At 41.1% G+C, this 15,972-nt stretch overlaps 1 protein-coding gene across 1 annotated transcript in view; it reads left to right on the top strand.

Moving 5' to 3' along the window:
- The first annotated feature begins 6,941 nt into the window (after nt 1–6,941).
- KL (klotho) overlaps nt 6,942–15,972 on the top strand; it is a 53,819-nt gene continuing 44,788 nt past the window's right edge. The window contains exons 1-2 of the mRNA XM_031655756.1: nt 6,942–7,106; nt 15,508–15,867. Of these exons, the coding sequence (XP_031511616.1) occupies nt 6,942–7,106; nt 15,508–15,867 (525 nt within the window). The remainder of the gene's footprint in view (nt 7,107–15,507; nt 15,868–15,972) is intronic.

Consider the following 15,972-nt stretch of genomic DNA (forward strand, 5'->3'; position numbering starts at 1 on the left):
AGAGTATCTTTTCCTTTAAACTTTAACTGACACTTTGCCGATTTGAGGCCTGCTGGGGACTAAATGTTTGTGTGTCCCCTCCTCACTCTGCCGCCACCTTCCAAATTCATGCGTTGAAACCCTAATCCCCGATATGATGTTATTTGGAGGTGGGGCATTTGGGAGGTAATGAGGTCTGAGGGTGGAACCTCATAATGGGATTGGTGCCCCAATCAGAGGACACAGGAAAGAGCCATTTCTCTCTCTCTCTCTCTGTCTCTCTCTGTCATGTAAAGACACAGGAGAAGCCAGCGATCTGTAAGATCAAAAATGTTCTCTTTTATGTTTTTTGGATGGCAAAAAAAGATATTTTATTTACATGTTTAATGGTTGTGGAAGTACCTTGAACTTTTTCAGTGGGACATTAACAATCAGCTCTATGTTACACTTTCTGGCTTAACCCTACGCTCCTAATTGAACTCAGGAGTCATCCTTTACTCCTCTTTGTCACCCCCACATCTAATCTATCAGAAACTCCTTTGGTTCTACTTTCCAAATAATCCAGAATTGAGCCCCTTCTCACCACTTCCATGGCTACTGCCCTGTTCCCCACCCCCACCTCCCATCTTTACAACACAGTGGACAAAGGAATCCTTTAGAAAGGACCCGAGCTCTTGTAGTGAGCTGAGACTGCACTGCTGCACTCTAGCCTGGGTGACAGAGTGAGACTCTGTCTCGAAAAAAAAAAAAAAAAAGAAAAGAAAAAAGAAAGGACTTGAGCTCAGGGTGCTCCTCTGTGCAGCCCTCCAGTGGCTTCCCATTGCACCCAGTGAGAGCCCACGTTCTCTTCTAGCCTCCACAGCCTCCTGGTCCATCCTCGAGGTGTCAGGCAACTCTGAATGGAGGCCCTGTGCATTTGCTGCCCTTCTGTCTAGTGTATGTCTTCATGGTTCACTCTCTCACCTCCTTAAGGTCTCTGCTGAAATGCTCTCTTCTCAATGAAGCTCAGGCTGGCCGCCCAGGTTAAAAGTGCACCTGCTCCCTCTTAGCCCTCAATAGTCCTCTCTGTCCTGGCTCCATTTTCTCCTGTAGCACATATCACCTCCAACATACTAAATATTAAATAAATGAGTTAATATGCCCATTGTTTATTTTTGTCTCCTTTTCACTAGAATGTAAATGACATGAGGGTAGGAACTTTGTTTATTTCGTTCACTGCTCTATGCCAAATGTTCAGTACTATGCCTGGCACACAGCAGATGTAATGAGTTTCCTCTAAGCACTATAACATTTACCAGGAACTTAGTGTCCAAAACAACACGAATCTGTTATCTTACATTCTAGAGGTCAGAAACCTGAAACTCAGCTTCACTGGGCTAAAATCCCTGGGCATGGCTGCTCTCAGGAAAAGTTGGTTGTCTTGCTTTTTCCACCTCTTGAGTCTGCCCGCATTCCTTGGCTGGTGGCTGCACATCACTGCGACCTCTGCTACCATGATCACGTCTTTGTCTCTAGCTCTGACTCTCCTGCCCCGTTCTTTCTAAGGACCCCTGTGATTACCCTGGACTCATTCAGATAATGAAGAACAATCTCCCTTTCTCCGGATCCTTAATTCAATCCATCTGCAAAGTCCCTTTCTACCTTTTGCCATATCCACAGATTCCAGAGGGTGGACATCTTTTGGGAAATAATAGGGCATTCATCTGCCCACTACAATAGGTGATCAGTAAATATTTGTTGAATGAATGAATGAACAAACCCTTTGCTTCTACCCATTGGAATAGTAAATAAATTTGAGGCTTTGTCCTGATTGCTGCAAATTTAATTCTAGTTCAGGCCAGACTGTTTTCACGCCTGGCATTCTAGCGGTTAATGTTCCCAGAGGATCTGGGTTGTACAGCACCCTCCACCCCAATCTGATGACAGAGCTCCAGGTCAGCTCTTTTACACTGTTCCTTGTAACCTCTCCCTCCATGGGGCTTCCATCAGCTTGCTGTACAGCATGAGCTAATAACAGCTCCCACTGCACTCCCTATTTCTGCTTTTCAGGTGTCTCAAATTTCAAAACACCTTGCAGCCCTTGCCACTATATTACCCTCTTGGCACTGATTGTTAAAATCCACTAACACCATCTCCAGGGGCAACCTTCCCCAAGGGTGCTGTGCAGACCTCTAGATCCCTGCAGCCCTGGAGAGCAGGGCTGGGTGTCAGTGCTTCAGGATTCCTAAGTTGGAGGAGGGGAATTGGAAGAATGGGTTTTATAAGAAGGTGCAGTTACAAACTCAATCATATCATAGTTGCTACAGCACCTAAGGGGAGATGACACACATTCATTTATGTGTTCTTCCAATATACACTGAGCACTTTTCAGAGCGAGGGACTGACACGTGCTTCTTTCAAACCACATGAAATATCCCTCTGAGCTAGATGCTTGCTATGGCTCCTGCGGACAGAACTAAGACCTTCTAGTGGGTGGTACCATGAAGCAAATTCTATAGAAGGAATCATATTTGATCTGTTGTAACTGTCCAACAATGGTACGGACTCTTTACCAGGCAGTGGTGTCCCCGTTATGGGAAATGTTCAGGCAGAGGGCTAAGGGCTTTAGAGAAGACCCCTACATGGGTGGGAGTTCCGATCATACGACTCCTAAGCTTTCTTCTAGGTCTGAAATGCTGTTTTCTATTAAGTTGGGGTACCAGGCTGGATAGAACCATATGGTCAGTATATTGGTCACTGTTAGACACAAACGAAAGAACCCACTCTGGCTGCCCTAGCAGAAAAGGGATTTGTTTATTAATTTATATTAGGTTTCTCGTAGAACTGTTGGGATGCTTTTCAAAACACAGTGGGGGCTGAGCTTCCAGGAACAGGAAGCCACTCCCTCTTGTTGCCTCCAAGTGCTGGATGCCATCGTTACCAAGAGGGACTGGATGTGCACTGGAAATGTTTACTGAAACCTGGCTTCTCTTTCCCCTTCCTTCCCTGGCTCTGTGACTTGCATCTACTCCTTAACTCTATTTTTTCTTTTTTGACATTGCCTTTATAAGACTATGGGCTCCAGTTTGGAATTTCCCTACATATTACACTAAATACTTCCTCTGGGAGACAGAGCTGGAAAAGAAAAGTTAGTGAGACCAGTGATTGTTTTCATGCAGATAGCATCAATCTTTGTTGACATCTGCCCCCTCTGGGACTACAAAACTGAGTTAATCCCAATGTGATTATTTGGCCCACATTTTTCTTTCTATTTCTTTTTCTTTTTCTCCTTAGGGGTAAGGGACGAGGAGTTAGTATTTATAAAGTAAAAATTAAAGGAAGAGGAAGCAAATTCTCCCCTCTATTTCCATGCCTCAGAGATAAGCTTTTGCTATATTTCAACTAGGAGATTTTTTTGGGGAAAAGCTAAATTTGTAACATAATTTATTGAATTTTTCCCCTATTGATAGACATTGGAGATTTCCCTGTTGTTTGTTATTACAAACAATGATACAGTGGGCATTTGTGCACAAATATCCTTAGACATTTGCTACGACTGTTGTAGGACAGTCCTTGAAGTAGAATTTCTGAAACATAATGCATGGGTACGTATATTTTCTCCAGATAATGATGAATTACTCTCCATCAAAGTTGTCAGGTTAACATTTTCACCACTATTATATAAAGGCACATTTTTTGGTACTCTAACACTAAGTGTTAAAAAAGTTTTCCATTTTTGGATAAAAAAAATGTTATCTCTCTCTTTAAAATTTTTTCTTTTGTTCTTTATCAGTTGGGTAGTTCTTTTTTGCTTGTGTCTGTTGGACATTTTTGTTTTTTTCTTTGTGACTTGCCTGTTGGTATCTTTTGATGATTTTCACAGACTGTGGATTGTGTTTTATCTTTTAATTACAGGAACTCTTTATAGGTTTTACATACTAGCCCTTTACAAATATTTTCTTCCCTCTCTGTCACTTGTGTTTAATTCTATTAATAGTATCTTTAATTACAGTTAACATTGTCAGCCTTTTCCTTTATGTTATCTGGTTTTGCTTCATGCTGGGAGAGGCTTTCTTTACTGTAAGATTATAAAAATATTCTGCATTTTTCTAGTATTTAATGCATTTAAACATTTTTGTTACTTATTAGAAATATGTTGTTAGTATGATGTGAATTTGGAATTTAACTTTCTTTTTTTCTGAAGGAATGACCATTTTCCCCAGTCTTAAAAGAAAAATCAGCTTTTCCCCACATTTTAGCTTATGCTAAATTACCATATGTATCTCGAGTTGTTTTTGTACATTCTAATATATTTTACTGCTTTTTCATTATTCTTATTTCAGGAATAGATTGCTTTGATATATCGGTATACTCTCCTCCTTCATTTTTCTTTCCACTATTTTCTGAACTACTGTTGCACAATTTTCATTTCTTTTATCACTAATGGTGCTGAATATTTTTCATATTTATACTTTGTCTGATTGTTCTCGTGTTAATTCTTTGATGGTGTGCTTTGCCACCATCTAAATGTATAGACTTTGAGATGCAGCCTTGAAATTTACCAGCAGAGACACCAGGCAGGCACTGAAGGTGTGAGATGAGGTCGTGCCTGGAAAGATTTAAATGTATGCATCACTCTCACAGTTGAAACCAGGAGTAGTTGAGTTCTCAGAAGAAGGATGTCAGCAGAGAAATGAATGAAGGGCCAAGGTTTAGGAGATGAGGATAGCCGACAAGAGGCAGAAGAAACTCTTCACCAAGCCAGAATCAACAAGATCCACACGTTAGGAAGGAAATTATAAAGATTGAAACGCTGGGCCACATAGGTTCTTGCTGAAAAAATAAGATCTTCAGCGTCTCTCTTTAGGGAGAGATGACAAAAATGGCACAGGCACAATATCAATACCATAGGGGTGAGGATTTGTAGGCAGCTCTGCTGATGCTTGGTCAGGGGTTCAGACCCTAACACCCAAGTTTTATTAGTCACATTTGCAAAGGGATGTGTTTTGTGCTATTTTCTATGCTACTGATACAGTCCAACTAATTAATTCACACGCTCTTCCAACCAGTGACCCTGATGACTCGGGACACCAATTTCAAGCCTGGGGTCAGCAAGAATGGCTATCTGTGAGAATGAGCTGAACAGATGCTAATTGGGCCATCCAAATTCTGAACCGTTGACCTTAGTCCTTAATCAACAAAAGACACTGACCATATTCAAAGAAACAGCAAATTTACCTTTGTATTATATGAAAGAAAAGTATAGCTGTTCTGTTATCTGAGTTAGAAATAGGTCCCAAAATTGTGGGTTTTAAACGCCAGCACATAGACAACTTGAAATATTGCTTAAAGTATTTGAAATAAATATGGTTTATATAGACAGTTACTTCAACAAGGCATGCTGTGCAGCTTCAATCCTGCTGTTCAGCGATGCTTCAATACCCTTTTGTTGACTATTCAGGAAATTCACTATAGGCTCTTTTGCTTTCTTCATACTCACTCAGCTTGCTTACTTTCAGCAGTTGACTCAATCTTTTATTCTACGAGAAAATATAAACCATTAGTTTTAAGTTTCCTGTCATTTGCCTCAACCCCAGTCAGGCTCTCACCTCAAAATATATTTGCCTATACCTTCATCTCTGCTGCTGAATCTGTCTGTAGCTCTTCCCACCTCTCTTCCTTTCTCCTTTTACGAAAATATAATCCTTTTGCACTTTGAACTAAGACTTATTGACATGTACTTCCTTTAACTTACACCGAAGTTAAAAAGTCAAACAATGTTGAAAGGTTAATTCAAAAATAATCACTCCTTTGGTTTTAACCCTTTCAACTCTTTTAGCTATTTTTTTCATTCATTTGACATTTCACCTTCACGTTTTAAAATAGAATGCATGCATCATGTTCTCTTGAATCATTCATGCAACTGCCCAATAGAGTTATAATCAGAAGTGTCTATTACATTCATATGAAGCATAAGTATGTAGATTTCATTCACAGCTGAGCCAAGTAGTGTGTTATACTAACATTTCCTTTATCACACAACTTATTCTTCCCCTGGAGAAGTGCTTACCTACTTTTTTTTTTAAAAAAAAAAACATATTTTTGAGTCTGGTTCTGATGCTTGCATTGTCTCTTCACACTGAATTACTTCTTTTTTTTTTTTTTGGCCTTTTAGTATGCTTTGTAATTTTTGGCTAAAGGTTGGATATGATGTATCAGATAAAAAGAACTAGGTAGACAAGCCTAAAAGTGTGAGGCTTTACGTTTATCTGGCTAGGAGTTAGGCTGTATTTGCTTATTACAGCTATGGAATCAGATGCTAAAACTGCCTTTAGGGTCCTTATTTTTGTCTCTCCTATTGTTTTTGGGCTTCCCTAGAGACTTCTTCTTAAATAGGATCTGAAGTTTTAGCTGTATTTCCCTGTTCTTATATAGAAGCCCTACTGATGTGGTGGTTGGGTGAGGAGTGATAAGGTGTGGGGAAATGGGAATCATTCTATAGTCCTATGATTGGATCTTAGTCTTTTAGTGAGTCTGAATTTGGCATTTCTCTTTCTCCGTATTGGAGACTTGGGTATTTACTTTGCCCAACTTCTATTTTTAAGGCCTCCATCTCTTCCTTTCTTGTCTTAGTATCTCAGATCTTGATTCTTTCTGGAGGGATATCAGGTAAATCATCTTGCTTCTCATTCATATGTTCCTCAGCTAACTCACTTACCAGCAATTCATATTCATTTCCTTTCCATATGCTAACCCCTCTCAGTTTCATTGAAAATAGATGTATCTGTTATTCTCCTCATTGTATTTGGGGAAATTTTTGAGAGACAAAGGGAATAGAAACATCTTGACTCCAGTAATTCAATGCCCCATGTCCCTGATGAGCCTATTCCCAGCATCTAGAGAGAAGCCTTGTATCAGGGCATGTTTAGTTAGTGTCCAAATCAGCATCAGGCTATGGAGGCAGAGGTATTACTTAGGAAGACATGGCAGGTGATGGTGAGTGCAGGATCCAAGCTCTTGGCTTCCTGCTCCACTTGGAACAGATGCAGCCACCCAGGAACAATCAGATTTCCCAGATTGCAGAAGCAACAAGAATTGAATCTAGTGGCTCCACAGTCTACTTTAGCTACAGGGAGCTCTGCAGAACTGTATCTTCCTGAGAACCTATTTGCAGTTGTCTTAATGTCTTTTTGGACCTCCTTTTTGTGACCTTTTTAGTAGCTTCTTGTCCACCATCCCTGATGCACTGGCTTATATTTCCTTCTGCACCATGACAGCATTCCAGCTGCATCCTCTTGTTTTTCTGGTCTTCTTACTGGTTCCAGGTTTAACATCTTGGGACACTAAAAGTTTACAATCAGCTACTTTAGATCACAGCTGGTGCTAGTTAGGCTATTTTGCTTCATCTTCCCCTTGAAACTCCCAATTCTCATTTTCCTTAACCTTTCCTTCTCAGCACAAAAGTATGTGCAGAGTTCCCCATCTTGAAAAAATTTTCTCTGAACTCTGCTAACCCCGCAAGTGACATTCTTTCTTACTCCTTCCACTGGCAAACTTCTCAGAAAAGTGTACATCTGTGGCCTTTGTTTTCTTGCCACCCACAGACTCTCATTAATGACTTACATTGTAATCTGGCTTCAGTCCCCATTACAACTAAAAATCTGTCTCCAAAGTCACCAAATGAACTAACTTCTAGGTCAGTTGTCTTTTCTCAACAAGTTTCATCATCTCCTCTTTTAAAAATACTCATCTCCTAAGTTTGAAAAACACTTCATCCTGTGACTTCTGGAACTCCTCTGTGGGCTCACTTTGTTTGGACTCCTTTCTTCCTCTACCCCACCCATCCAACTCAATGGAGACATATGCCAAGGCTCAGTCCTTGGCTTTTAGTTGTTTCTTTTTTAATACCCTCATCTTATCCGCTAGCCTCGTATCAATGTTTCTGGTCCAAATTCCCAGACTGTAACTGCCTCCTGGCTTCAATTCTATTGTTCTATTATACAGTTAATATTTTCACTTGTAATGAGTGACACTCAAATTCAACATATTTAACAGTGAATTTATCTGTTGCTCAAATTAGTTATACTTCTGAATGTACTTAAATATATATATATAGTCTTATTTTTATTTTTGATTAAGCTCAAAACATTAAAATCACCTTTTAGTCTTTCATCTGCTCTTCTCTCTCATGTTCAATTAGTCTTTTTTTGAATTGCCTTACATCTTTCCCTTCCGTTTCTTTACAATTTTCACCATGCTAGGTATAAGCCTTTCTTAACTTATATTATCCAGGTACTGTAGTTGCTTTCAAAGTGGTCTTTCAGGTTCTAGCATCTCCTCTTTTAATTAATCCTGCCTGTCACTGTCAAATCAATAGATTCGTTAATTAATATTGGCTCTGTCTTAAAACAAGTTGAGGCATACTACAATTTGACATTGTAACTTTACTACTTAAAAGCCCTCAGTGGCTCCTGAGTTGAGTTGGGCTCTTACAGGTTTGGACTTCAAATCTTGGAATGTAAATCACTTCCACATTTCTCTTGCTTGCAAATAAGAAGAATGAGGATACCAGTAGGTGGAAGTGGCTCCCTGATGCCTCCCTAGTCCTTCACAAAGGTGTGCCTGGTATTTGATAGTTCTGGAAATCTCTGTGGAATGAGGAATTTGCTAGATCAGAGAAGCTCAGAACTCCAGTGTTAATCCTTCTTAATCCTTTTGGGCTTATTAGAGGTGTACTGGGAGAAGTGGGGAATGTTGGCAAGTAAGCTATTCCATAGTTACATAGTTTTGTGTTCTGCTTATTGTTGTAACATCAGTTCTTCCTGAAGTTTTTCAGTAGAGTAGGCTCAGGCCATGGCCTACCGTAGTTCCATGTAGGATGTCAAATATGGTGTTGTGACCACTTTCCCTTTCTGTGCTCAGAGCAGACATTACTAATCAATCACAGGCTCTTTTCCTAAGCCAGGTTGTGGCTTTAGAATCCTCAACATTTTGTTTTGGCCCTGAGGTAGAGCAATCCATTCCCTACCAATGGGTTCATTCATCCATTCCTTCATTCCACAAATACGTATAGAGCACCTGCAGTGGATGGGTACCATCTCTTAGGTACTGGAGATCTCTCAAATAAAAGGCCATATGTCCATTATTATGGAGTTTACGTTCTTATGGGGGATAAAGGAAATAAACAAGTAAATGAACAAGATAATTTGAGACAGTCATAAGCTCTATGAGAAAACTAAACAGGGTACTGTAGTTGAGAAGAACTAGGGTAACTAATTTGGACAGAGAGATCAGAGAAGGTTAAGGATATGCTTTTTGTCTGGGAGCAGACTGAGGAGAGACAAATGGTTCCACGAAGAGCATTCCAGAGATGGCGCAGGGCAAGTCAAAGGTGCCAAAGCTAGGAATAAGTTTGGCTTGTTCCAAGGACAACTAGGAGGCCAGTGTGGCTGTAGCAGAGTAACAAGCAGGGAGATAGGTAGAAGAGGAGGAAAAGCACAGCCAAGGAAAAGTCAATAGATTGGAGAGACAGCCTACAGAATTGCAAACCATACATCTGATAAGGGGTTTAATATCCAAAATATATAAGTAACTCAAACAACTCAATAGCAAGAAAGCAAAGAACCCAATTAAAGTATGGGCAAAGGATCTGAGTAGATATTTCCCAAAAGGAGAAATGGCCAAATCTATGAAGACAATGCTCAACATCACTAGTCATCAGGGGAATGCATATTAAAACCACAATGAGATATCACCTCACCCTAATTACAATGGTTATTATATAAAAAAAAGAAAGATAACAAGTGTTGACAAGATAGAAAAAAAAGAAAATCCTTGTATGCCATTGGTGGGAATGTAAATTAATTTAGCCATTACAAAAAACAATATAGAGGTTCATCCAAAAATTTAAAAATAGAACCACTATGGTAGGGCATGGTGGCTCGTGCCTGTAATCCCAGCACTTTGGGAAGTCAAGGTGGACAGATTGCTTGAGCGCAGGAGTTTGAGATCAGCCCAGGCAACATGGCAAAACCTCATCTCTACAAAAAATAGAAAAAATAGCCAGGCATGGTGGTACATGCCTGTAGTCCCAGCTACTTGGGGAGACTGAGGTGGGAGGATTGCTTGAGCCCCAGGGACTTGAGACTGCAGTGATTCGAGATTGTGCCATTGCACTCCAGCCTGGGGGACAGAGTGTTATCATGTCTTAAAAAAAAAAAAAAAAAAAAAAAAAATCACCATATGACTCAGCATTCCTAATTCCTATTATGGGTATATATCCAAAGGAAATGAAATCAGTATGCCTAAGGAATATGTGCATTGCTGTGTTTACTGTATCACCATTCACAATAGCCAAGATAATGATTCAATCTAAGTATTGATGAACAAATGGATAAAGAAAATGTGGCATATATCTACTATGGAATAGTCAGCCTTACAAAAAAAGGAAATTCTGTCACTTGTGATGACATAGATGAACCTGGAGGACATTATGTTAAGTGAAATAAGCCAGGCTGTTGCGGGAAGTCAGGGACCCTGAACAGAGGGACTGGCTGAAGCCATGGCAGAAGAACATCAATTGTGAAGATTTCATGGATATTTATTAGTTCCCCAAATTAATACTTTTATAATTTCTTACGCCTGTCTTCACTGCAGTCTCTGAACATAAATTGTGAAGATTTCATGGACACTTATCACTTCCCCAATCAATACCCTTGTGATTTTCTATGCCTGTTTTTACTTTAATCTCTTAATCCCATCATCTTCATAAGCTGAGGAGGGTGTATGTCGCCTCAGGACCTTTTGATGATTGCGTTAACTGCACAAATTGTTTGTAGAGCATGTGTGCTTGAACAATATGAAATCTGGGCACCTTGAAAAAGGAACAGGATAACAATGTTCAGGGAACAAGGGAGATAACCTTAAACTCTGACTGCCAGTGAGCCGGGCAGAACAGAGCCATATTTCTCTTCTTTCAAAAGCAAATAGGAGAAATATCGCTGAATTCTTTTTCTCAGCAAGGAACATCCCTGAGAAAGAGAATGGCCCCTGAGGGTAGGCCTCTGAAATGGCCCCTTTGGGGGCTGCTGTCTTTTACAGTCGAAGATGAGGGGATGAAATAAGCCCCTGTGTCCTGTAGCACTTCCAGGCTTATTAGGATGAGGAAATTCCCACCTAATAAATTTTGGTCAGACAGGTTGTCTGCTCTCAAACCCTGTCTCCTGATAAGATGTTATCAATGACAATGCGTGCCCAAAACTTCATTAGCAATTTTAATTTTGCCCTGTCCTGTGGCCCTGTGATCTTGCCCTGCCTCCATTTGCTTTGTGATATTTTATTACCTTGTGAAGCATGTGATCTCTGTGACCCACACCCTATTCGTACACTCCTTCCCTTTTTGAAAATTTCTAATAAAAACTTGCTGGTTTTATGGCTCAGGGAGCATCATGGAACCTGCTGACATGTGATGTCTCCCCCAGACACCCAGCTTTAAAATTTCTCTCTTTTGTATTCTTTCCCTTTATTTCTCAGACCAGCTGCCACTTAGGGAAATAGAAAAGAACCCACGTTGAATGTCAGGGGTGGGGGTTTTCCCTGATACAGGCACAGAAAGACAAATACTGCATGATCTCAGTTATATGTGAAATCTGAAAAAGTTGAACTCACGGAAGCAGAGAGGAGAATGATGGTTGCCAAAAGATGAGATGTGGGAGTGGAGGGCTGGGAAGATATTGCTTGAAGGATGCAAAATTTCAATTAGATGGAGGAATAAGCCAAGAGATCTATAGTGCCACATGGTGACTGTAGTTAATAACAATATATTGTATTTTTGAAAATCTCTAATAGAGTCGATTTTAAGTATTCTTTTTTTCTCTTTCTTTCTTTCTTTCTTTCTTTCTTTCTTTCTTTCTTTCTTTCTTTCTTCCTTCCTTCCTTCCTTCCTTCCTTCCTTCCTTCCTTCCTTCCTTCCTTCTTCCTTCTTCCTCCCCTCCCCTCCCTCTCCCCCTCCCTTCCCCTTCCCTTTCCCCTCCCCCCCCCTCTCCTGTCCTCTGCTCTCCTCTGCTCTCCTCTCCTTTCCTTTCCTTTCCTTTTTTTGAAACATAATCTTGCTCTATTTGCCCAGCTGGGTAGAGCATGATCTTGTCCTTTCTGACCTCTGCCTCCTGGGTTCAAGCAATTCTCCTGCTTCAGCCTCCTGGGTAGCTGGGATTACAGGTACCCACCACCATGTCGGTTAATTTTTGTATTTTTAGTAGAGACGGGGTTTCACCATGTTGGTCAGGCTGGTCTTGAACTCCTGACCTTAGGTGATCCGCCTGCCTTGGCCTCCGAAAGTACTGGGATTACAGGTGTGAGCCACTGCACGTGGCCAGATTTTAAGTCTTCTTACCACAAAAAAGATACGTATGTGAGGTAATACATATGTTTATTAGCTCGATTTAGCCACTCTACAAATGTGTACATATTTTAAAGCAACATGCTGTACATGAAAATATATATAATTTTTTGTCAGTTAAAAATTAATTAATTAGTTTTAAAAAGAGGAGGTCAGGGAATACTTGTGTATTTTGTTAACTGGACAAATGAAACTCTACTTTCATTTACTCATTAAACAAACACTTGTTTTGTGCTCAGCGCGATTCTAGGTGCTGGGACTACAGCATTTCAGTCCATTATTTCCTTGCACACAAAAACCGTTTCTTTTCACCACAAATACACTGTGAACATTTTTTTTTTCTTCAGTGTTTACATCTCTTGATTCCTTCCCTCCAGGTCTTTGTGCGAGTTTTACTCTTTAAACCCCAGATATTGTCATTTTTTTTCTCTGTAAAACTTTTCCAAGCAACTCAAAGTAATTTCTTCTTCTGAATTTCTCTAACAATTATTCTATGGGTCATTTATTAACACAGCATAATCAAATAACTTATTTGTTTTCATCTTTCTTTATCTTTTCTTTAATTGGATGTTGTCTTTGAGCTCAGAGGTTGTCCTCTATGTTTTGAAGTCTCCACACAGCTCATTGTTATCTTGCCCATAGTTGTAGCTCTGTGAAATAAAACTCTGCCTGTAGAAGGTGAATGTCTGCGACCGGTGAGCTGAGAGCTTGTGGGATTGGTGTTCTGTTTGGGTGCATGTGAATCAGTGCATCTCCTTCTGTTCCACTGGTGTTAAAAGGCTCCCATAGTCGTGGGAACATGATAGGAAAGAGAACAGGTGTGAAGCCACGGGATGAAGGAATGTGGAGAATGGAGGAAAAGTTGATCAGATTGACCACTTTTAGTGTTGAAATCATCACCAAAATGAAAGCCAGTAAATAAATTTACAATGTCCTTTTCTTTGATGCATCAATAACTTCACCTTCATGTTCAAAGCATAGCAAGTAATTAATCTCTTATTTGCATTTGAAACCCAAGTTTCAGATGTTTGAAGGTGGTTGTAAAAAATAAAAACCAAAGTAAAGCCAAAATAAATAAAAAGCAGCACTAGGCCGGGCACAGTGGCTCATGCCTGTAATCCTAGCATTTTGGGAGGCCGAGGCAGGTGGATCACAGGAGGTCAGGAGTTCGAGACCAGCCTGGCCAGCATGGTGAAACCCTGTCTCTACTAAAAATACAAAATTTAGCCAGGTGTGGTGGCACGCCCCTATAATCCCAGCTACCTGGGGGGGCTGAGACAGGAGAATTGCTTGAACTCAGGAGGTGGAGGTTGCAGTGAGCAGAGATCACACCACTGCACTCCAGCCTGGGCGACAGAGCAAGACTCTGTCTCAGAAAAAAAAGTGAAATTAACAATTTGCATCAACAACAACAACAAAAAAAAAAAAAAAAAAAAGCAGCACTAACTTATTCACACTTGTGGAACCCAGAACTTAATAACCATGAACAGAACTCTAATAAACAGAAAGTTCTGGAAATAAAGTTTAATCATCATATAATCTTTATTGTTAATAAATGAATAATCATCTGGGAACATGTCTTTGAATGCTTAAAGCTATGAGATGCATGTGCCTGTGTGATAGACAAATTTCAGATGTGAAACGTTTAGTTAACTTGGTCCTGCTTTTTAATCACTGCTTTAAAATTTAAAAAAAATGCTGATGGTCAAGTAAAAATAGCAATAGATAAAATCTGCCCTGAGCAAACAGACCATACATCAATAAATAAATACTTAGCTTAAGCGATTTTCCATGAGACCCATGAAGCATTTCTAATTGAAACTTAACAAGCTACAACCCAACAAACACTCCAATTTTCAGTTCTAGAAGGGAAATGTGAACTCCATGTAGATGTAGCTTTTTAAAATCTAGCTGGAAGAGAGTGTGACAGTGAAGTTGTGTGCTGTAATTTTTGAAAATTGCTGAAGTGTCATGGTTTGCTATTTCGTATTTATTGAAAAAATGTAAATGCCACATTTAACAAAATGGCAGTAAGTCTGTTTCAATCTGAAGGCTTAATCTTACTAATCATGATAATATATGCTAGCTGGAGTTGGGAATATTTCATAAAATACTGGAATAAATTTGTGCTTATATTTCAGGGGAGTTAATAAAAGCACCTTCATCTGCAACATTTAAAATTTTATTGCCTTTAAATTTGTATGAAATAATGCGGGGAACATAGATCACTGGGAGAATGGATGCACCTCTGTGAGGATCTTAGTCATTCAACACACGTGTAGGGATGAGGAAACTGAGGCACGACTTACTGGATAGGAAGGTAGAGATATTAGCAAGAGCCTTCACTTGTCTAGGCTTTCTTTCTATCTTTGAGTCACTTTGCGCAGTTTTTCGTTGCACTTCACAAGCCTCCGAGGCGGCAGGGCAGACAGGACACCCCTATTTTATAGACGAAGAAACTTAGGCTTACAGAGGTTTCCTGCCCCAAATCCCAAATCACAAAGGTGGAGCGTAGACCTTCTCAGTCTCCACCAACTGTATCTCGGTTATTCACAATCCTTTCTACCCACATCCAAATGGACACCGTGGCTCTGCAATTTCTGTCAAAAGGGCTCTTTGGCAACAGGAAAAACGTCATGGCTCCATTGTATTGTAGAGGATGGGAATGGGTGTTCCTGCTAAATCCCCCCTCCCCTTTCCCTCCACAGCTCAGATGGCAAATGTGGGACCCAGGGACCTCCCGCTCCAGCACGGCTGTGCGCACAACTTTGCACAGATTACCTGCTAAGTCAGAGCCGAAAGCTAACACAGATGCCAAAGGATAATAAAGGTGAATGAGATTTACTCAAAATTGGAAACTTGGTGTTTGGTTTTTCAGGAGAACAATCAACAACTGTGATTTTAAGTTCACCAGGGAATTCCGATAGATCTAATCAAAGACAGAGTGCTGGTTTGAAATGATTAAAAGGTAACAGTAAAAGGGAGAGTAAAACCCCAGTCCCAACGCAACCCATAAATCTACTTTGTCTTCCTCGAAAGAGGGGTGCGCGTGGGCTAGTCTCCCGGCGAGCATCTCACCTAAGCGGGGAATCCCTTTCTCTCAGCACACGGTGAAGTTCCCCCTTGGCTGTCCCACCTGGCCGTCCCTCTAGGATTCCGGCCAGTCCCTAATTGGCTCCAGCAATGTCCAGCCGGAGCTTCTCTGGGCCTCCGAGTGGGGGAAAAGTGAGAGCAGGTGCTTCCCCAATCGCGCGCTCCTCCAGGGCCCGGCTGGATCCCGCGCCCAAGTCGGGGCTAGTTGGTCGGCGCCTTTTCTCCCAGACGAAGCCGCTCCAGGGCTGATCTCGGAGGACGCGCGGCCGGCAAAGAGAATGAACCTGAGCGTCCCCGAAACGTCCTGCGCGGCTCCCGGGATATGGGAGAAACAGGTGCCTTCTCCACGTCCGCTACGACATTTAGCACCTTCCACTGCCGCGCCCTCCTTGGGACTCCCCTCCTCAAGGCTCTCACCGGTGTGACAGGGCGGAGGCAGGCCCGGCTCAGGTAATTATTGCCAGCGGAGCCAGCCGGGAGCTGGGTAAGGCCGGGCGGGGCGGGCGGCGCTGCAGGGCTGGCAT

Source organism: Papio anubis, chromosome 15 (assembly GCF_008728515.1).
Source record: "Papio anubis isolate 15944 chromosome 15, Panubis1.0, whole genome shotgun sequence".
Taxonomy (NCBI): Eukaryota; Metazoa; Chordata; class Mammalia; order Primates; family Cercopithecidae; genus Papio; species Papio anubis.